Source organism: Vombatus ursinus, unplaced genomic scaffold (genome assembly GCF_900497805.2).
Source record: "Vombatus ursinus unplaced genomic scaffold, bare-nosed wombat genome assembly UNPS02012319.1, whole genome shotgun sequence".
In the NCBI taxonomy this organism is placed as follows: Eukaryota; Metazoa; Chordata; class Mammalia; order Diprotodontia; family Vombatidae; genus Vombatus; species Vombatus ursinus.
Genome location: NW_020952097.1, coordinates 1,536,628 through 1,557,450, shown reverse-complemented (window position 1 = coordinate 1,557,450; position 20,823 = coordinate 1,536,628). Strand labels below are relative to the sequence as shown.

Below are 20,823 nucleotides of genomic sequence, written 5' to 3'. Positions count from 1 at the left end.
TGGAATTTGAGTTCTAATAAGACATGGAGGATGGAACTGCCAGTGGCAGAGCATGAAAGTAGCTAAATTCTTCCCATTAATCCTGTTTAGATTGTCACTTGCCATGGTTTATGGTATAAGTTGTATTAGGCTATGGACCAGGGCAGATCAAACTGTGGAGTTTACCTAAACAACCTGGTAAAAGGAGACTGGAGCTGGATGAAGGCAATTGGCAGGCTTGTTCCCCGCCCCCCCCAGACTTTTTTCCTATTTTATAAGGTGCTGTAGTGAAGAGGTCAAAAGAAGCCAGAAACTATCTCAGCCCACAAACACTTAATCTGAACAACAAGAAAACACGTGGCAGTGAAAGACAAAATTGGTTGAGTACATTTGCAAAATATTGCAGAGAGGATGATGGGAGATCAGTGTTTCATGGTGACGTTTCTTTGCATGTTGAATATTTTTACCCATCCTCTAAAACCTAACTGAACTCAACAGATATTTATTAAATGTCTACTCTGTGTGAATCATAGTCCCTGCCCTTTAGGAGCTGGGGAGATTAATACATACATATAAATAAATATATATATGCAGATGTAAGTAAATAAAGGGTAATTTGAGGAGAGAGTAGTAACAACTGTGAGGATCAGGTGACATTAGACAAATCACCTTAATTCTCTGAGATTTCATTTTTTTTTTTTAATCTATAAATGGAGTGGCTAAATATCTAAGCTTCCTGTATGTAAGGGAGAACTGGGACAGCTAGATGGCGCCATAGTGCATAGAGTAGGAGGCCTGGAGTAAGGAAAACCCATCTTCCTAAATTCAAATCTGGCCATAGACACTTACTAGCTGTGTGACCCTGGGCATATCACTTAACCCTGTTGACCTCAGTTTCCTCATCTATAAAATGAGCTGGAGAAGGAAATGGCAAACCACTTCAGTATCTTTGCCAAGAAAATCCCAAACGGGATCGTGAAGAGTGAACAACATTAACAACAAAGGTGAAGCCGGCCACTAAACTCAGGCCTTACAAGCATGCCTAGTGATAATGATGCAGTTCCCCCTATGAAAGAGGCTGTGAGCTTGCTTCCGAGACAGTCGTTATGGTTAATGGAAGCTCCTTGAAGGCATTTTGGAGCATGTTTAGACCTTCTATAACTGTCTTAGTTTACTAACCATGTGCTTTCACTTGGCTGGTGGTGCATTTAAAATGCAACATCACCTTCTCTTGGTTTGACTCTTCTCTCCATGTGACTTTTTTCTGGATGACAGCATCTGATGAGAGGCAGGCCCCTGAGGCCCTCCCCTTCCACAGCTTGGAAATATAGGCCTCCAATCTTTGCCTGTATATTTGCTCTGTAGCTTTAGTTGAAGGCTATGACCATGAGAATTTCAAAAGAGAGAGAGTCACCGAGGTCCTGAAAGCCTGGGAGTTAAGTCCATGCCAGGTTTTACACCGAGCCATCATCGATGAAGAAGGAGCAACTTTCAGGACCCAGCCCACTCAAGATGTGACTCATCTGGAATCCCCTATTTCATATGATATCCTGTTCCTTACATAGTTATTCTACTTTTTGTCCTCAATGGATGTTGGTATATAATCTGTCATCATCTTATTAATGTTCTTTTACTCATCATAAGCACTGCGAAGTAAGCTAACCAAAAAAAGCATGGAAAAAAAACATTTAAAAAGCATGAAATGATGCATCTGATTACCTTATCAGCACAGAATGAAACTAACCCCCACAAATTTCTTTATGTGACTTTTCAAGGAGAAACTGTGGACAATCAGTTGATTTTCTACAGCAGACTATTTCTTAACAGTCACATAACTGAATGAACAGCATAAAGGATATGAGATCCAATATGTGTTGATTACCAAAAAAAAAATCTGATTCAGTAGAACTAAGAAGTCTCTAAGGCTTTCTTCCAACAAGTTATCTCCCATTCATATGTTAAAAATTACACAAGATTCCTTGATTAATGGAATGATAAGAGTAAAATCATTGAATAATTCCCTGATTACCAACATCAAATGAATTATAAAACAGGGAGACATACCATCAGAGGTGTTTGCCAATATCCTGGGGGATGTCCCTTTTAGGGTCCAAATGGAAGATGAATGGTAAAAATCCTCCAGGTACTCCTATTTGAAGTAACATATCAAATGCAACGATAACCACAAATATCAATGAGATAGTCATCCACCAGAGAGGTCTAGTAATCTGTACAGAAAAAAATCAAGTGAATTATGAATGTATATTATGCTGTTCAGATTATGCCATGCATAAACAGCCCATTGATTTAATCCATTAGCACTTACATCAGATCTATAGACACTGACATAGAAGATGGACAATGAGTTGGGTCTGGAATTGAAAAGAAGGAAGGCAAAGGGTTTGACTATATTTGGGTAACTGCACAGTACTGTAAATGATTCCAAGTTATTTCTTGTCACAAAAATTCATCTTTTTGAAACCAGAATCCTACCCACGATGTTGTATGACTAAGAATCATGGAACATCATAGTCTCCACAGAATCAAAATTCCAGGTGACCCAAAGGGTAGTAGAGAAGACTTGCTGAGGAGAAAATAGAGTATAGTACATAGCAATGATGATTTGCATATAACGGAACAAGGAAATATAAAAAGATAAGGAAAAAAAGGTGGGCTAGTCATATAACATGGTTAACAGATATATGAACAACCCCAGTGCTGCACCAATGTTTAAGGGTTTAGAAAGCTTCTAGTGCTTTGGGTAGATGCCTAGTGGATTCATGGGAGAATGTGAATGAGTAAGAGAAAGAATAACTACATTGCAAGAACTACATGCAACCAGTGGATGGAATACCTACATCAGCATAGATCACAGATCCATTCACGGATTCTCAATGTGTTAGAAAATTAATTCCTGTACAATTCATTTTAACTTAATTGATTTTTATGTATTTTTTTCTCTGAAGTTTCAGAAGAGTAATGGGTTGCTGGTGCATTCCTTTATGGGAAAAAAGAGTCTTCTTATTGCAGCACACAGCTATAGAAGGTCTGTGTCTTAGGACGCATGTACAGGCAATGTGGTGTAGTAGAAAGAGTGCTGGAGTAGAAATCAGATGATTTACATTTGAATCCTGTCTCTGAGTAACTCTCAAGCCTCAATTTCCTCATCTGTAAAAATAGGAATAATAGTGTTTGAAATACCTATCACCAAGATTATTATAAGAAAAGTGTTTTGTAATCCTTAAAATGTTATGTGAATGAGTTTTTATAATCTTGTTTTGTGTTGTAAGGCTAATATTGATTTTATTTTAACCACTACTGGGCTAAGATCAAGGCAATTCTATACCCCACCAAAACCAAGATCCCAGGGCTGGAAAACCACCATAGCACCTCAGTCTACTTACTCACCTAGTTGGAATGCTCATTTTCCTGAATCTCTAAAGAGCACATCTATAGTTTTCCACAATTCTCCTTGTTCTCCTAAGTCTTGTCTTCTAAGTTCTGTTTTCATTATAAAATTGATATCCAAGATTTTTCTTTTGTTCTAAGGTACTACTACTTGTCCAACCTTGAAGGCCCACCCAAACTATCACTATACCTAATGCAAGGTCCCACATGAAAATACCTACTCTGTCCTGCTTTCACCCAGGAATCTATTTCATCTCCATCCATTTCTAGCTTTCTCCACAAACTCGTTATGTCATTAACATCCTTCTTCAAAAATACATTCCAATTTTCCCTTCTTGAAAACATTATTCATTAATTCCAACATCTTGGACCCCTGAAAACCCAAAACAAAGAAGTTCATGCCCATCACATACCTCTCCATTGTCTTGAACCTTTTGAGTTTGAGATATCTTTGTGACATCCAGTTTGAGACATCTAATAGACAGTTGGTAATATGAGATGATGTCAAGAGGGAGATTAGAGCTAGATAAATAAATCTGAGATTCATCCACATAGAGATGATAATGAAAGCCATAGGAACTAGTGAGATCTTAAAGTGAAGTAATATAGAGGAAGAAGATGGAGCTCTGGGGGACAAGGTTAATTGGCAGGACCTTGAGAAAGGTCCAGCAAAGGAAAATGAGAACGACCAGTCATATAGGTACAAAGAGAACCAGGAAAGATCAGTGTCATGAAAACCTAGAAAGGAGCAGGTATCCAAAAGAGAGTAGCATCAAAGGCTGCTGCAGAGAGATCAAGTAGAATGAAGATTAAGAAAAGGCCATCATATTTGGCAATTAAGAAATCATTGGTAACTTTGGAGAGAGGAGTCTCAGTGTAATTTCAGAACAGTTCAGAGTAGTCTCAGAAGCCAGACTGCAAAGGGTTTAGAAGAAGAGAAGAGGCGCTAATTATTGATAGTTTGTTCAATTGAAATTAGTCACAAAAAGAGAGAAGACATAGGATGATAGCTAGTAGGCTCTTAATAACAGCTTGCTATTTTTGATTGATCAATACACTTGGGTTTTCCCATGTGAATAAATAAGACTCTTGAATCCTGGATCTCACTTAGGAAGCTCTACAACGTTCTGGAATTTAATGAAATTACGACATTGGCCTTTACAAATGGGAATATCTGAGACAGTGATGTTCAAACTTTGGGAACTCTATTGTCCTTGATAAAAGAGATTGTTGTTTTTTTAATCTTTGGAAATCTTCTCCATTTTTCATCTCTTTGTTGATCTTCCTTAAATGTCCTTGAAATGACTTAGTTTAATTGGCTTTTTTGTCAAGCTTTCTTTAAATTTGCTTTTTCTTCTGCTGCTCCTCTCCTTTATGAGGCAATACAGCTCCTAATGTTCATGTAAGATTGTACAAATGAGTTTATATTCTTAACCACATTGCTTTGACCACCATATTTCTATGGTTATCAAGGAGATAAAATAATCACTGAGTGAGGCCATCTCTAGACTGTTTTGGTCCCATTTTGTGGCGATTTATTTGCATTGGTTAAGTTTTTGCAAGAAATTGTTATAATCTGTTTCAAAGCTCTTTTCTCTATTCATTTCCCATTTTTTTGGCATCAGTAACTTGTTTAAATAGGTCAGATTGGGGAGCAGCTAGGTGGTGCAGTGGATAGAGCACCAGCCCTGAAGTCAGGAGGACCTGAGTTCAAATCCAGCCTCAGAACCAATACTTGACACTTACTAGCTGTGTGACCCTGGACAAGTGACTTAACCCCAATTGCCTAAAAAAAAAAAAATGGTCAGATTGGAATTGTTTTACTCACAAGTTATATCTCATCATTTTTTATTCTTTTAATTTTGTATTTATTTTAATCTGTGACCTAACAAACTAGTGGTCTAACCATACACAGACAGCTCATTTAGTAAATGATATAGATACAGCATATGGTATCCCAGGGGTTAAAGAGAATATTAAGCACTGCTTTTCCAGTACCCTCTCAGGAGGGGCCTCATTCTGTAACTTGAGAGCATCCTAAAGTCCTTTTCCTCTTATCCTGAAACACCATAAAACTCTTCCTTATCTAGTACCATAAAATGTCTTCTGTCTCCCTTATCCTGTCCCATAAAATTCCTCCTGTCTTCCTTATCCTGTACCTTCTTATCTTGAACCACCATAAAACTACATCCTAATCTGGAATACCTATAGGCTGTATGACTTTCTGCCAGAATTTTGCTATATAAGCCTAGCTCCCCCAAATACTAGTCACCTTAATTAGCCTTGTTGCTATAGGTCTGTGTGCTTTTACTTTTAATAAAGCTTCTGCTGGCTAAAGAGAACATCTAAGTGAATTCTTTCACTCCCGAACAGGTCTCCCAAATCTGACCTCAACAGTAATAATGACTGTTATGGCAATAATGAATCATTTCCAATCTTGAAACTTTATCAGTTTTTTATTTTGTTAATTATAGTCTCCTTATCTAGCACTTTCTTTTCTCCAGGATGGTTTTCTGGGTCTACAGATATGTCTTTGTTGTCATCTGTACCAACTTTTTGGCCTTTCTCATTCCTTAATACTGAACCATATCATCAGCTGTTTGCTTGGGGGTTTTTTGGTTTTGTTTGGGGTTTTTTTGGGGAGGAGGGTTGACTATCTTCCCCTATGTTGACCTTTCTTTGAATTCACCTATTTTCAAGCCTTTGCTAATTTAATTTGGAGGGTTTTTATCAAGTTCTTCCTGGAATTTCTTTCTCTCCTTCTCTGCAGCCCATGTTGGCATATGAGCTGCAATTATTTTCACAAAGGTCTTTTTTGCACATACTTTTTATAAGCACTGTAATACAAGGTGACCAAATGTCCCATTTTAATATGTTTCTCCTTGCCTTGACACATACAATAAAGCTAACTCCACCAACTTCTTTATTCACTTTTCTAAAGAGAACCTGTGAGCCATACTTTTTCACCTGTCCCTTCCCTTCATCTTCAGGTTTCAATGATAATGAGAATATCAAGACTGACAATTCGGTTCCTCCTATAATATTTCCACCTGTTGGTCAATGGACGAGGAGCTTACGTGTAATGTACCAACGGATGAGTTAATGTTTGCACATTGTCATAAAACTAATTCTTGGCATCCTCTTTTCTCCTACACTGCCATGTTAAAAGATGCTCACAGGACTGTGGGTGATCATTTTGTATTTTTCTTTGTTTTGTGGGTTCTCATAGCCAAAAAGTTCATGAGTCTCTCCATACTTAGCTAAGCTAGTCCTCAGAAAGTAGGCATGGTCTGTTGCCAGAACCATCCTCAAAACCTTTACACCATGGTAGGAACTTCCAGAGCTTACCCTCTATTGGCATAGACTTCAAAAATTTAGAATCATCTCAAAACCATAATGAAACATTGAAGTAGGACCTTGTAGAGGAAACACTGGTTCTGCTTATTTAACCATTTTTCTAGCCACTTGACAGTACCATCATCTGGCCTATATCTCTCCATCTCATCTATAAAGACATGAAAGACTTTATTAGACATCTTACTGAAGCATGTATGCTACATCGATGGTATTCCTCTGATCAAGTCAAGTAACTTAATTGGAAAAGGAAATGGTTAGTCTGTCATGATTCGTTCTCGAAGAAGCTACCCTAGACTTTAGCAATAATCTCTTTCTAAACGGTCACAAATCACGTCTTTGATGATGCATTCTAGAACTTTGCCAGGAACTGAAGTCAAGATCTTTGGACACTAGACAGAATATCTTTTTCACTAATTGGTACATTTGTTACTTCCCAGTCCCATGGCACCTCTCCCTTTCTCCAGAATTTTTTCAGAGTTTACAAACAGTGACTCAGCAGTCTTACAACAGATCTTTCATTACTCTATTAGCACTCATAGAATCACAGAATTCTAGCTTTGAAAAGAATCTCAGCAGCCAGCTCATTTGACTCATGCCTCTGACAGCTACACATTGTGTGATGAGGGGCAAGTCATTCAACCTCTAATCCACAAAATGGGGCTGATACCCATACTTCATAAAATTGTTGTAAGGCCCAAATGAGAGAAAATGTATCAAGGTGGCTTTCCAAAACTTTCAGTCTATTCATCTGAGCCTGGTACCCGAGACTCATTGAGGGTGACTAGGTGCTTTCTCACCATCTCTTCTCTTACCTTGGGTTTTAATGTCCCTCTTGTTAACCATTGTTGTTTTATCCTTCCCAATCCAAAGATCATTCTTTTTTGGTAGGGAAAAGAGAAAGTTGAATTGAATAGTTCTCCCTTCTCCCCCTGAACTATCATTGTAATTCCATCAATCCAGAACCAGGGTCCTTATTATTTATTTCATCATGGAAGCTCTTGCCCCTAACCTAACTAGAAAACAAATGAAATATTTAAAAATCCTGCTCGTTGTCTTAAGCTTCCATCACTGTCTCTACTTATTCTGAATGTAAACATTCCTGACACTCTTCTCATGCCACCATCCGGCTTTGTTCCTTAGTTCTTTAGCTCTCCTTACTCCCATCCGCTGCACAAATCTTTTAGAAACCTAAGGAGTCCGTCAGTTTCTTGTGTATCTACACTGGTCTGCTTAAATCGCTTCCCCTTCCCTTCCTCATCACAATCCTTTATGTTACCAGAATTTCATTCTTAAGGGCATCCTAACTCTTCTGGGCTGACTTCTCCTGTAGAATTTTAGGCCGCAGGATCCTCCCTATCCTTTCTTTGAATTTCTGGAAATTCACTATCCCAAAATCTAAGATGGACCTCAGACTAGGACTGGCTTTATCTGCTACATAAATAACATACTTTATGGAGTGCTCATATTCCCCCCCAAAGCTCCCCATCATTTCTACTCTAGCAGCTCCTAAACCATTCGAATCAGGTTCAGAATTGCAATTTGCCTCATAGCCTCCTCCACTTCCATAGTTTCCTTTACGGATCTTCCTCTAGGTCACAGCACTAAACAGGAGGGCCTTCCTCACCTGACCCCCTAAAGCGGGGCTCTTGGCCCTCTTCTCCCACTATACTGTCTCCATGTTTTCCAACTCAGAGGGGCAGGAGGAAAAAAAAAGTTTGTCACCTCACCTGAGTGGGGAAACCTAGGGGGTTAAAGTCAGTGGGCTTTTATTGATCTTTCTAAAGCTTTCCTATTTTATCTATGCTTCCTTCAAGTCGAATTCTCCACTTTTCCAGTTGAGGGGACACCCAGCTCTAACACTCCTTCTGCCGTAGTCGATTCTAATCTCTCAGCCTTCCCTGTTCCCACAGGCCTCTCCTGTCAGACCTAATGAACTGAGACACAGAAATGTGTCCTTAGCATTTTCTTGCTCCTGACCCTCTTCCCCTCATCCAAGTCACCCTGAAACCTCCTCTTCTCCCCACTACCAGGCTAACCCAAGCCCTTTCTTTCCTCAGATTTCCTTGTCCCCTCTCTTTTTCCCTTAGGCCTCCCTGATTTTCCCCTCCCCTCAGACTTCCCTAACTTACCATTCCTTTCTCTCCTCCCAGACCTCCCTCTTCCTCTTCCCTCTCAGGTCCTCCAGACACCACCCCTCTGAAGTTTCCCCTTACCTTCCCCTTCTCCCCCCTCCCAGGCCTCCTTGAACACCTCAGATCACAAGTTGGATGAAGAGCTGTGCCAGATGCTCACTCAACGTTACGTGAGTGTCATGAATCGGCTGCAGAGCCTGGGCTACAATGGGCGGGTCCACCCAGGGCTGACGGAGCAATTGGTTAATGCCTATGGCATCCTGAGGGAACGGCCTGAGCTGGCAGCCTCTGAAGGTGACTCTTACACCATGGACTTCCTCCAGCGGGTGATCATAGAGACGGTGCCCCAAAGCGTGCTCACTGATGCCCTCCTTCTTCTCTCCTGCCTCAACCAACTCTCCCATGATGATGGCAAACCTATGTTCATCTGGTGACTGAGATCTGCTGAACACCAAGTGCTGGCACCAGCCCCACCCTCATGCTGATGAACTGCCTATTGGGCCCTGGGCATGGCCATGTTACCATGGGCAAGGTCCTCCCCACCCCAGGCTCCCCCAGCCACCAAGCAAAGCTTGGTATTAAAGCTATTAATTACTAGGCAAGGACTCAGTATTCCTGGGTTTTTGGTACCCAATTCTCATCAGAGGCAGGTAAAGAGGGCACTGCTAGAGTTACCATCCATCTCTATCTCTTACCACCCTCTCAGGGTTTGACAATGGGATTGACTTCAGTGTCTAAATGGTACTTTTCCCAAAGTTGCCTTTTGTGCCGTTTTAGGCCTAGCTTAAACCTCAAGAAGCTCCAGACTTGGGGCATTGTTGGTAGGATGGGGAAGACAGGAAATTTTTGTGTGCCTTTGGGCGAGTCAGCAGGGTATTTATGTCTTGATAAAACAATCCCTCTATCCCCTTCTCCACCTTTCTCCTGCTCATAGTTCCTGTCATCTTCCACAGCTCTCTAAGAATAAATGATTGCCCCCTACTTTAGTCACTCCCATGACCCACATTTCTATGTGATGGAAGGAGACCTTAGAGCTGAGAATTAGATTAGTCCCCCCTTCCTCCCATCTTCTTCAAACTAGAACAGAACCTAAGAAAGCTTGACAAAAAGAATCAGGACCCAAATTGGCTTCTGAAAAGATTCAGCCCTTTGGAGAATTCATCAAGACATAGTCATGAGTGAAAGTTCCAAGTAACAAATTATCTAGACAGTCCTTAAAGTCTCTTTCACCTCTGGCCTTATGATCCTCTAGGATTTATCAGCCATGAGACCTCTGCAATGTGACTCAATTGTTCTCTCATTTTTCTGTTTTCCCATACCATCCAAACATTAATCCCACATCAGCTAAACCCTCCTAGGCTGAAGAATTGACTTTCCCTCCCACCCTTGATTGAAGGGAATGGTGAATGGTTAGTTCAATTTAGAGGCATTAAGTCCTCTTGGGGCTTTGCTTTTCTCTGGGAAAACTTTCACTTTCTCTCTTTTCTTTCTTTCTTTTATCTGTCTCTGTCTCTCTTTTTCCCTCTTTTCTTCAGTGGAAGTCACATAGGATGAAAAGTAACAAGTAATGAAAAAAGAGCCAGGTGTGGAAAGAACAGATTTGAATTCCAGCTTTGAACATCACAAACTGTGATTTGGAGGAAAGTCAACTTTTCCTAAGCCTTAATTCCCTTATCTGTGAAATGAGAAAAATAATCCTCATAACACCCATTTCACCAAGTTGAAAAACATACTCTGTTATAAAAGTGTGAGATATTTCTATTGCTTAGTAAATTAGTGAGCTGAAAAACTAGACCTGAAAGGTTTGACTTCTCAACCTGGAGAAGGCATCTGAGACTTCTGGATTGACAGGTTCTGTATTACGCTTTGAACTCATTGGAAACAAAGAATGATGAGTGCTCCAACGTCCTTCTAAAGTCTTGAGAGCAGGGATGTAGTGTCACTTGAGGGGAAGGGGAAGATAGACTCACTCCCACCGGGTTTTAGATTTCAGCTTAAAGGATATTCTGGATCTGGGCTAGAATGGAATTAAGCAGTGGAACCATCCAGACTCAACTTGAGCCTCACTGAATCACAGCAGCCTGGACCTCTTGTTTTAAGACAGATTAGTTAATTGGTGGGGATGTGATAGAAATATTTTGTAAACACTTTCAGTCACCCTTTACTTCTATTTTTGAGTTGATTTTTTCCCACTCAATAAAAATCCTTACTGAAACCAAGGTGGCTCTGTGAGCTACAGTGGGCTACAAGGTAGGCATCACTAATGACAGCATCCCCTGACTGCTATGGAGTGAGCTCCTTCTGCTGACCCCCTATTTAGAAAGCAGGCCTGGGCACTTTAGTGACTAAAGCAAATAGAGCAGGTCCTTTTCTGCAGGCTTGTGCTGGAATCTTTCATACATTGCAATAGACTGACCAGGTAGTAAAAGGGCCTTTACCTGGATTCTGGAGGTAGGAATAAAGAGGGGGACAGAAGAAAAAGATATTCTAGAGTCCAAATAAACAAGGCTTGGAAACAATGAATGTGTGAAGGGAGGGAAAGGGAGGATTCCCAGATAATACCACTAAGGTTTCAACCTGGATAAAGAGGGAGTTTGGTTTTGTACCTGTTGAGTTTGAGGTGAGCCAGCATACAGAAAATCTAAGTGGAAATGTTCAATAGGCATTTGGAAATTTAGGTCTAGAGATCAGGGCTGAAAAAATTTGGGAGTCCTTTGCATAAATGCCTAATTGCAAATGTCATAATTGAAGCTAGGTGAGTGAATGAGATCTCTGTGAGGTGATCCCTTCAGCTAGATAAGATCCCTCCAGGCAGTTACGATCTGTCTGAACCTCCACAGTCATTTGCTTACTCATCAGTGTGCTATCCCTCATACCTGTTTGTATAGTTGTGTTTCTTACCCTGTCCTTATAAGCTTCCTGAGGTCAGGGACTGTCATTCATTTATAAGACCCCTTCTGCTCCCAACCTAGGGTTGTGCAGAATGGCAAACCTCAATAAATGTCTGTGAAAAGAATGCAAGTTAACAGAGGTCAGATTTGTAAATAACTAACTCTAGCCACAAGTGGGCTTGACCCGGCTTGGTTATTTAACTTTGAGGTGGAGTTGCATTCTGTTACTGGAGGCCTTTGCAGACCTAACCGGTTCCTCTTCCCTTTTTTTCCTTGGCGATAAGCAGCATGAGATTACAATTGATAAACTGGAGAGATAAATTGGTAACACCCACAAACCTACCCCAAGGCTTCATAATTTTCTGAAACTGAAAAGATGTACCAGTCAGTTTGCTCCCTACCTACCTCTAATGCAAGTACCTTCAAAATCAGAGTCTTTCAGCCCCAGGCCCAAAACACAAAGATCTGCCCGTGGCATGGACTGGCAGAGGTTCCCGACTAGTTTCTTTTCCTCTCCTCAATCCACCCTGGTAGCACCTATTCCTCCTTTCTCCTGTTTTCTTTTACCTGCTGCTGTCCAGGAGGCAGCGTTAGAGACCGATCCCAGTCTTAGCCCCCTGTCAGATGGAATAATAAGATGGAGAGAGGCTGCTTGGCACAGTGGCTAGAGAGCTAGCCTTTGAAACGGGAAGACGTGCTGCCCTCCTATGACATACACCGTGTGACCCTGGGCAAGTTTCTTTACCCCAGGGCTCCAGAGACCTCCCTCAGACCCTTAAGTGGCTGAAGTGATGCCCACTTTGATAGCGGGAATGTGCTGTGCCCATGGTATCTCAGGTGCAGTCCTCATCCACAGAGGATCCACCTTCGCTACTCTAGGTTAAAGGGCTGTTTGGTCCCATAGCAGTCATAAAGCTAGGACTGCAACCCAAGCACAGCGCGATGCTCGTAGGTGTCCGCACAGAACGTGTCCGGGGCTCCATCCTCACCCAAGCCTGGGGGCTGCCTTCCTACACCCAGGCTGGCCCCTGCAGCAGCGGGTCGGTCAGCCCAGGGCCCCCGAGCTTCCAGCCTTATCTGGCCGGGGCGGGACCTGCCTGACCGAGGGAGAGCCGCGGGGGCGGGCTCTCGTCTCCACTTTCTCTTTCCATTTTCCGACTTCCGCTGCCGCGGTCCTCCAAATCCAGGTAAGGAGAGGGATGTGTCCTCGGCACCTCCTTCCCGACCCTCATGCCTATCCCGCCTTGGCTCTCCAGTCCCCTTGCTGGAGCCCCCTCCTCAACCCTCTCATTGGTTCTACTCCCTGTCTCTGCTCTCCAGGGTCCCTGGTCAGCCCCTACCACTCCTCTGCCTTGCAGACTCCTTTGGACAGATGATCGGCCTTCTCCCAGATCCCCCAGGTCGGGGAAAAGATGAAGCCCAGGGGCAGAGCCAAGCCTGGTCTTGAGGAAGGCAGGGCAGCCCCCTCTCTGCCTGTGAGACAAGCGCTTCCGAGCAGGGTCCCTTCCCCCTCTCCTTCCCCAATGCAGACCCTGAGCCCTGGTTCACCCCCAGCCAGCTGGCCTCAGAGGCTGGGAGGGCTACGGTCATCCCCATTCCCCCACCCTGCCCTGCATGTTCTGCACAGCCTGGCCCGGGCCCTGCTCTTCCCTGCCTACTGGGCCCTGGACAGGCTTCTGGTCTGTTGTGTGCCCACTCCCCGCACTCCATTCCCCCTTTGTACTCCCTTCCCAAGGGGGCTGTATCATTTTCTGGTCACCCTGCTAGGAGCTTTAGCTGCCCTGCTGCTGCTGCTAGCAGCTCTACCCCTGCTGCTCCTGGGCCTGCTTTTCTGGTTACCTCTGCAGTACTGTCGACGCCCCTTCTGCTACCAGCCACCACCTGGCAACTGGACACCTCCCTCACCCTGGTATCCCCTATCAGACCCACACCGAAGCTTTGGCTTTCTCAGCGCCAACCTCTGCTTGCTGCCCGATGGTCTTGCCCGATTCAGCAACCTGCAGCACAGTCAGAAGCGGGCAGAGTGGATGGGCACTGCCCTTCTTAGAGGAGCCAAAGGGCCAAGCTATGGGGCCACAGGTTCCAGTCCACCCCAGACTGGTTCCCTGGTAGGGGAGTTGATATCAGCCCTACCCGGTAGCCTGGACTTTGTGTGCCTTCAGGAAACATTCGATGTACGGGCAGCAAGCAGGCTGGCCCAGCGCCTGGCAACCGCCCTCGGCCCTGTGATATATGATGTGGGGACCACTGGCTTCCATTCAGGGCCTCAGCTCAAACTCCTGGGTAGTGGGCTCTTGCTGGTCTCCCGATACCCCATGCTGAGTGCCCGCTTCTTACCCTTTCCTAATGGCCGGAGAGAGGATGCACTTGCCTCTAAGGGATTACTCTCTGTTCAGGTATGCAGTATTCCTAAGGGCCACTTGTGGGTCAAGGGCAGGGGCCACAGATTGACCTAGGCCCTGGGAGAGATGGCAATGCCCATGGTGTTACAGGTGCAGCTGGGCATGCTGGACAGGCGGAGGATTGTGGGCTACCTGCACTGTACCCACCTACACGCCCCTGAGGGTGAGCCAGAACCCAAGGCTAGAACGTCTTTTAGGAGGTCCTCACTTCCTCTTGCAGCTGCTAGACAAATTAGCACCAACACACATCAGCTGACACAGGGGCTGGCACTTCTGAGGTGACAGTTATCTGAGCAGCTCTGATCTTAATAACTATTGTCTAACCTTTCCCTTAACCCAAGTCCCTGCCTCCCCCCGCCCCCATTTCCGGCTAGAAGGTGGTTTGCTCTTCTTATTCTTATTCTCCCCCCATTTTGAGATCCAAGGTCAACCCCTCTTGACAGTTGCCATTCCTCCAAGCCCAGCCCCTCCCCGCCAACTGACTGAGTCACGTCCTCTGTTGTCCTCCATGGCCTCTCTATCTAGACAGCCCTCTTCCCTTTCACACTTTCCTCCATGGTCCTTCTGTCCTTCCTACCCCCTACCACCCAGTTTCCAGGCGTAGTTTATTTCTCTACCAAGTCTCTACAGGATTACAGGATCTGGCTGGGAGAGAAGGGGAGGAAAGGGCAGCAGGTCCCGTGGCCCATTGCCTGCCTTCCCCAGAGGATTGGGCCATTCGCTGTGAGCAGCTTTCACTCCTGCTGGGCTGGGCTGAGCAGTTTGAAGCACAGAGTAACAAGGAGGATGATGCTGTTGCCTTCAGTGTACTTATGGGTGACCTTAATTTTGACAACTGTTCTTCAGGTATGGGGCAAAGGCCAAGGGAGAAAGGGGGAAGGCAGTTAGCCCTCTACCAACCAAGCTATCACTCCTTTTCCTCCCTTCTCTCCTAAAGATGATGCCCAGGAACAAGAGCATGAACTGTTTACCCACTTCACAGATCCCTGTAGGTTGGGGCCAGGCCAGGAACAGCCCTGGGCTATAGGTAGGAGGAGCCAGGGTCTGAATCGCCATGCCCTATCGCCTTGGCAGGAGAATCTTAGGACAGGAGCCATCCTCCCCTTCCACCAACAAAAATATCCCTGGGCAGGGAACTGGGGTCCCCACACCACCCTTTATCAACTGGAGGAGGCCAAGACATCCCTCTCTTCTACCCTGGAGCCCCAGGCTTATCCTTCCTTCCCCTGGTCCTGAGGGGACCAAAGGAAAGCAAGGTGTGCTCTGGACCTCATATTCCTCCCTGGTCCCCAGGAACCCTGCTGAGTGCGCCAACGCTACACTGCCCAGTGGCCTGCTCTCCTGAGCAACTGAGAAGGCAAGTGTCACTGGGATGGGGTCTGAATGCTGCAGCACCACCTCCTCCCTAATAATACCAGTCCTTCCTTTCTTTATTCCTCTAGTGCTCTGGAGCAGGAGGATGGGAGAAGTATGTACTTTGCACGTCCTCTCCCTGGGACCCTCCCCTCGACATCCTGGCAGGGCAGAAGAATAGATTATATCTTATATAGGAGAGAGCCTAATACCCTTCTCATTCCAGTAAGTGCCCAAGGGAGTGCAGAGGTAGCAATCTGAGGAACAGAAGTGATAACACTAGATTTTCCACTTATACTGTGAGGCCAGAGGCAATTTCCTTCTGGAGAATGGGGGAACTGGATGCCATGGCCTCTAAAGTTCCTCCCTCCCAGCTCTGATGGTCTGTGGGAGGGAGGAAGAGAAGAGGAATCTTCCCTCATGTCGAATTCCACCTCCCCCCAGACCGTAGAGCGAGTGACTTTCAGCACAGGCCTGGCAGGCCTCACTGACCATCTGGCTGTAGGGCTACGGCTCCAGGTGACCACGGAGCCCAGGACGTCAGACCCAGGCAAGGCCAACCTACAGAAGGACCAACAGACTGAACAATGAAAGCAGCAAACTGTGACCTTGGCTCCTCCCTGGCCCCACCTCTCTGGTATGGGGGCAACTTCAGGGATCTTTATTGTTGCCCCACAGGGTGCTCACCACCCCACCCCTCACACACCCTCCTGTGCCTGTCGGTACTCATAGACGCTGCCTCGTTCAGGAAAGCAGGTGGAATGGGGTGGGGAGCCAGAGACGGGGGCTGGCTCCTCAGGGTCTCCGTAGCCACCTCCACCAGGTGTCTTCAGGCAGAAGGCATCCTAAAGTGATACAGAAAGAAAAGCCTGAGCCTGGGGGAGAGAAGATGAACCTTCCTTCCCACCTTTTCCTCCAGTTTTATTCTGGGGGCTCCTTTTTTATACTCTTCCCTTTCCTTAATGGAGCCAAATTAAACAATAAACACCAGCAGTTCTGAGGTCTAAGGCTCACTTTGTGGGTGCTTGGGGATGAGGGTGATGTTTCCCCAATTCCCCCAGCCCTCGGTATATTCTCTTTCCTTGGGCTACTGAACAGTCCCCTTAAATTTTATTGCCTCCTTTTCTCTTGAGTCCCTTACCCCAGGGAACACAGTCACAGATGTCTTCCCCCCCAGGCTGATGGTCCGTCCATCTTTTCGGATTAACAGATTGAGTCCCGGGGCTCCAGGTTTTCCCCCTAAAAAAACCACAAGAAGGAATTAGGGGAAAGGGAACATTCCAAGGCAGGACCAACTCTTGAAATGACAACAAAATCTTTTGTCACAGCTGGGCTTTGTGTCACTCTGCAAAGTGTGACCTTGACTCGTTGCCAGCCCCTCCCCTTTGGTCATCCCACCAATGTCACCAATTGTAAGGAATGACCCCAAGTAGAATAAAGCTGTGGAACTTGGGAGGGGGGTGAAGGAAGGAGGTTGGGAGGGAGGGGTCTCACCATGGAGCCCATAGGGCTGGAAGGCTCGTCGCTCAGTCAGGACAGACAGCTGGGCTTTTTCTCGGAAAACAAGCTCTCTTACCACACCATCCCCGCCTCGGAAGCGGCCCCTTCCCCCCGAGTCCTCCCGTAGCTCAAAGCGACGAAGGATCACTGGGTACCTGGGGGAACAAAGGGGCTCAGTCTGCTTCTTCCATCTCACCCACCTCCTTGGGGTATTTGCCCACGGTATCACACACACTTACCGACTCTCCAGGATCTCAGGGTCAGTGATGCGGGTGTTGGTCATGTGACTGTGAACCCCACTGCGCCCATGCCAGCTTGGTCCTGCTCCTGCACCCCCTGCCACTGTCTCATAGTAGCCCATGTGGGCATTCCCTAGAGTTACATTGTTCATGCAGCCCTGAGGAATGAGGAAAGGAATTTGGCTTGAGGAGACCAAGCCAGAGCCACCCAGCCCATCCCATTGCACTCATCATCCCTGGGCATTCCCCAGACCTGAGAAGCAGCACAGGCCCCAAAGGCAGCCAGTATGACATCCACTACCCGCTGGGAGGTCAGCACGTTGCCCCCAACCACAGCGGCTTCTGGAGATGGATCCAAGATGGAGCCCTGAGGGATCACCACCTTAACTGGAGCCAGACAGCCCTGGAGGGTTGAGGAGAGGAAGTGTAGGGAGTGACCCCCAAACACACCCCTGGGTCCACACACACACACACACACACACACACACACACACACACACACACACGGTTCAGAGGATGTTACACATGCAGGTGACCCACCTGATTCAGAGGGATGTCTTGGCCCACCAGACAGCGCAAGCAGTAGATGAGAGCTGACAGTGTGATGGCTCGGGGAGCATTTAGGTTGCCAAACACTTCTGGGCCTGTGCCACTAAAGTCAAAGATGGCGCTGCCCTGGGGTCAGAGGACTATGTGTCATATAATACCCTTACTAGAACAGAACACAACCAGCCCTAGCCAAAGCACAAACCCCCACTTCTAGGCTGAGCCCACACACCTGCCCCTCACCTCTCCCTCAACATTGGTCCTACCTGTACTGGGTTGATCTTCACTAGAAGGCGAATGGGGGAGCCATCATCCATGTGATCCTCTGCGCTCACCTCCAGGGGCAGCCCTTGTGCCTGCCGGGCTCCCCCAAAGTTCCGGAGCATGTCTCGAACAGCCAGCTCCGCATTAGCCTAGAGAAGAAGACATCATTCAGAGACCACCCTATGCTTCCCCACTGATCCCCACCCAGAAGACTTAGCCAGCTCCTGGCAGATTCTGTAACCCAGCTTCTGCTTGGGTTCTTCTTCCTCCTCCCCTCCCTCAGCTTTATAGATCTTAGCCTCACCACCTCTACCCTCTCTCCCAAGTCCCAGGGCCCAGGCACTCTGCAGGTGCTCAGTAAGGTTTGTTGAATGAATGTAAATGAACAGCACCGAAGTGGGACTCCCTCACAGCCCACACCTCAAGTCCTGCTCTCACCTGGATGTGGGCCATGTAGGCCTGTACAACATCTAGTCCATACTGGCCAATCAGCTCCCCTACCAGCTGGATCCCCTTCTGATTGGCTGCCACCTGGGCCCGGAGGTCAGACAGGTTGTCATGAAGATTCCGGGTACCACTGCAGCCAGGAATCTTTCCTGGAGCCTTCAGGACTTCTGTCACAGCTGGGGGAAGGGAGAGAAAGGGAGTGAGACAAGGAGGAGAGAAGCAAGCATGGGGATTACTGGCTGATCTGCTCTCTCTCATCCCTTTTTCTCTAGTACCTCACCTTCTCTAGACAATGCACCTAAGCTCCCTTCCCAAGAAAACGCTGACTAGTGGTCTCCAAGTGATCCTTGGACGCCCCCACCTTCCTGGAGGGTACCGCCTCACCACCACCACCCCCTCCTCACCCTCCTCCTGGAAGATGCCCTTGTGAACCAGCTTGAAGGACAAGAAGACGGCCCCCTCTTGCTGCAGTGCTGTGGAATGGGGTGGCATGGAGCCTGGCGTGATGCCTCCTATATCGGCATGATGCCCTCGGCTTGCCACATAGAACACAGGGCGGGGCTGACCGGGCCAGAACACCTGGAAGCGGGAAGAATCAGATTTAGAGCTGGAGTAAGACATCAGGGTCATCACAACCAACCTCTCATTTTATAGATGCAGACTGAGGCCCAGAAGTTAAGTGACTCGCCCAAAGTGACACAAATATGAGTGGCAGACCCTGGATCTTTCAGGGCAGCCCAGGTCCTCCCAAGGGGCAGGCATCCACCCCACCCCATGGTGATGACCCTGATGTGTCTCGCCTCATCTACCTCCCCTCTCACCGGAGTTATGACTGTGAGGTCTGGCAGGTGGCTACCTCCTGCTTTCGGGTGGTTGCTCAGAATTACATCCCCAGGCTGTAGATCCTCACCCAAATGGTTGATCTGTAACCAGGCACAGAGGGGTTAGTGAGGGATAGAGTTGATGGGATTTTATAGTAATGGGGGAAGGCCAGAGAAAGGGTAGCTGAGACAAGAAGACTATACAGTCCCCGTGTCTGCCGCAGGCATGGGAGACTAGGGACCAAAGGAGGAGGGAAGAGAAGGGAGTCTGCTCAGACCTGAAACTGCACGGTTTCTTGCATGGCACCAAGATGCACAGGGATGTGGGGTGCATTGGACACCAGGCCCCCATCAGGCCCAAAGAGAGCACAGGAAAAGTCCAGTCGTTCTTTGATGTTTGTGGAGATGGCCGTACGCTGCAGGATGCGCCCCATCTGCTCTGGAAGGGGAGGAAGAGTTATTTGCACTGTCTGAGCCCCTACTATCTTTACTCATTCCAGCCCCATCACAAAACAAACCCTCAAGAGCATCAGAAGGCACCTAGTTTAACTTTCACCCAGAGTAGGAATTCCCTGGATAGCATTCTAGTCTTTACTTAAATATGTTATAACTCGCTTCTTCCCAAACTAGCTCATTCCATTGTGGTAGTTCTCATGGTCAAGTTTTTCCTCATTTCCTCCTGCTGAGCAAACATCTCCTTCCCTATAGCTTTGTCCCCTTCCCTCCCCCCCCCACACACCCTCCTTCCCCTGCTCCTAATTCTGCCTCCTGAGGCCAAGAACAAGCCTAATCCCTCTTGGGTATCTGACAACAGTTTTTAAAGTCCTAAAAATAAAACAAAGGAAAGCCCTTACTTAGGAGTGGAAATTACATGCTCTAGATTCTATGGGCTCAATGTCTGCATAGCTTTATGCCCATGTGCACCAGTGAATGGGGACAAATTCTGAGGTAGGTGCACATGCACACTATCCTGGTGCATAGTTTCCTCTAGTCACAACCCTAGGTGAGGCCACAACTGGGTGGGTTTTATGGCCCTGGCAAAGAAACAATGCCAGGATGTTCCTGGCACAGAAAGGACACTAAATCATTGTTCAATCAAGGTCAAATAACTGGAAACACAGTCAGGGAGCCAGACAGATGTGGTAAGCAGCATCCCCAGCACAAGCAGGGTAAGAGCCAAGAGCCAAACCAAAGGCCTGAAAGAGGGAGCAACAGATGAGGTCCAAGGTTTGGCTATATAGTAGCTTGACGTGCCAAGTTTGGCAAAGAGTTTTCTCAACTTGCTGCCACCACAGGGGTTCATCTGGACCCTGGAGCCTGGGTGATGACACATTGCCAACTGAAGGTCTCCATCAGTTCTGAAAGATGAACATAGCAAGTTGGCATCAGCCTGAAGGACCACATCCTTTCAACTCCACCAAGTACTAGAAACCACCCCCGTGCTAGTTGTCTATCATCACTAAGGGGAGCAGTCATGAATCCAG

General features: G+C 46.4%; 3 protein-coding genes across 11 annotated transcripts in view; 2 read left to right on the top strand and 1 right to left on the bottom strand.

Annotated features, from left to right (window-relative positions):
* LOC114039825 (speriolin-like) overlaps positions 1 to 13,143 on the top strand; it is a 28,565-nt gene extending 15,422 nt beyond the window's left edge. Inside the window, exons 3-4 of the mRNA XM_027857707.1 lie at positions 8,981 to 9,306; positions 12,762 to 13,143. Of these exons, the coding sequence (XP_027713508.1) occupies positions 8,981 to 9,306; positions 12,762 to 13,143 (708 nt within the window). The remainder of the gene's footprint in view (positions 1 to 8,980; positions 9,307 to 12,761) is intronic.
* On the top strand, positions 12,921 to 16,523 carry SMPD5 (sphingomyelin phosphodiesterase 5). Of its 5 annotated transcripts, none has more exons than XM_027857669.1 (8): positions 12,921 to 12,954; positions 13,126 to 14,163; positions 14,260 to 14,332; positions 14,800 to 15,015; positions 15,107 to 15,196; positions 15,463 to 15,526; positions 15,612 to 15,747; positions 15,967 to 16,523. In XM_027857669.1, exons 2-8 carry the CDS (start codon positions 13,180 to 13,182, stop codon positions 16,111 to 16,113), a joined length of 1,710 nt encoding a protein of 569 aa, XP_027713470.1. In that variant the 5' UTR covers positions 12,921 to 12,954; positions 13,126 to 13,179; the 3' UTR covers positions 16,114 to 16,523. The 5 variants fall into 5 exon arrangements, with proteins under 5 accessions (XP_027713470.1, XP_027713471.1, XP_027713469.1 ...); XM_027857670.1 differs by having other exon boundaries at positions 12,935 to 12,954; positions 13,088 to 14,163; positions 14,875 to 15,015; XM_027857668.1 differs by having other exon boundaries at positions 12,935 to 12,954; positions 13,088 to 14,163.
* The window catches only part of OPLAH (5-oxoprolinase, ATP-hydrolysing), a 36,846-nt gene continuing 32,149 nt past the window's right edge, over positions 16,127 to 20,823 (bottom strand). For 4 of the 5 annotated variants that reach the window (XM_027857663.1, XM_027857664.1, XM_027857666.1 and 1 more), the window contains 11 exons: positions 19,618 to 19,778; positions 19,340 to 19,441; positions 18,923 to 19,097; positions 18,510 to 18,694; positions 18,074 to 18,220; positions 17,802 to 17,936; positions 17,515 to 17,664; positions 17,262 to 17,419; positions 17,017 to 17,177; positions 16,664 to 16,761; positions 16,127 to 16,367 (listed from right to left, as the gene is read on the bottom strand). In XM_027857663.1, the coding sequence (XP_027713464.1) occupies positions 16,221 to 16,367; positions 16,664 to 16,761; positions 17,017 to 17,177; positions 17,262 to 17,419; positions 17,515 to 17,664; positions 17,802 to 17,936; positions 18,074 to 18,220; positions 18,510 to 18,694; positions 18,923 to 19,097; positions 19,340 to 19,441; positions 19,618 to 19,778 (1,619 nt within the window). In that variant the 3' untranslated portion in view covers positions 16,127 to 16,220. The remainder of the gene's footprint in view (positions 16,368 to 16,663; positions 16,762 to 17,016; positions 17,178 to 17,261; positions 17,420 to 17,514; positions 17,665 to 17,801; positions 17,937 to 18,073; positions 18,221 to 18,509; positions 18,695 to 18,922; positions 19,098 to 19,339; positions 19,442 to 19,617; positions 19,779 to 20,823) is intronic. The other variant, XM_027857665.1, reaches the window with a different exon arrangement.

What these genes read in the sequence shown, in the direction of transcription:
- SMPD5 (XM_027857669.1), top strand. Translation starts at nt 13,180, where the DNA reads ATGAAGCCCAGGGGCAGAGCCAAGCCTGGTCTTGAGGAAGGCAGGGCA. An exon ending in CCACCTACACGCCCCTGAGG is followed by an intron (nt 14,333 to 14,799) that starts GTGAGCCAGAAC and finishes AAGTCTCTACAG; the next exon opens with GATTACAGGATCTGGCTGGG. An exon ending in GGAACAGCCCTGGGCTATAG is followed by an intron (nt 15,197 to 15,462) that starts GTAGGAGGAGCC and finishes CCTGGTCCCCAG; the next exon opens with GAACCCTGCTGAGTGCGCCA.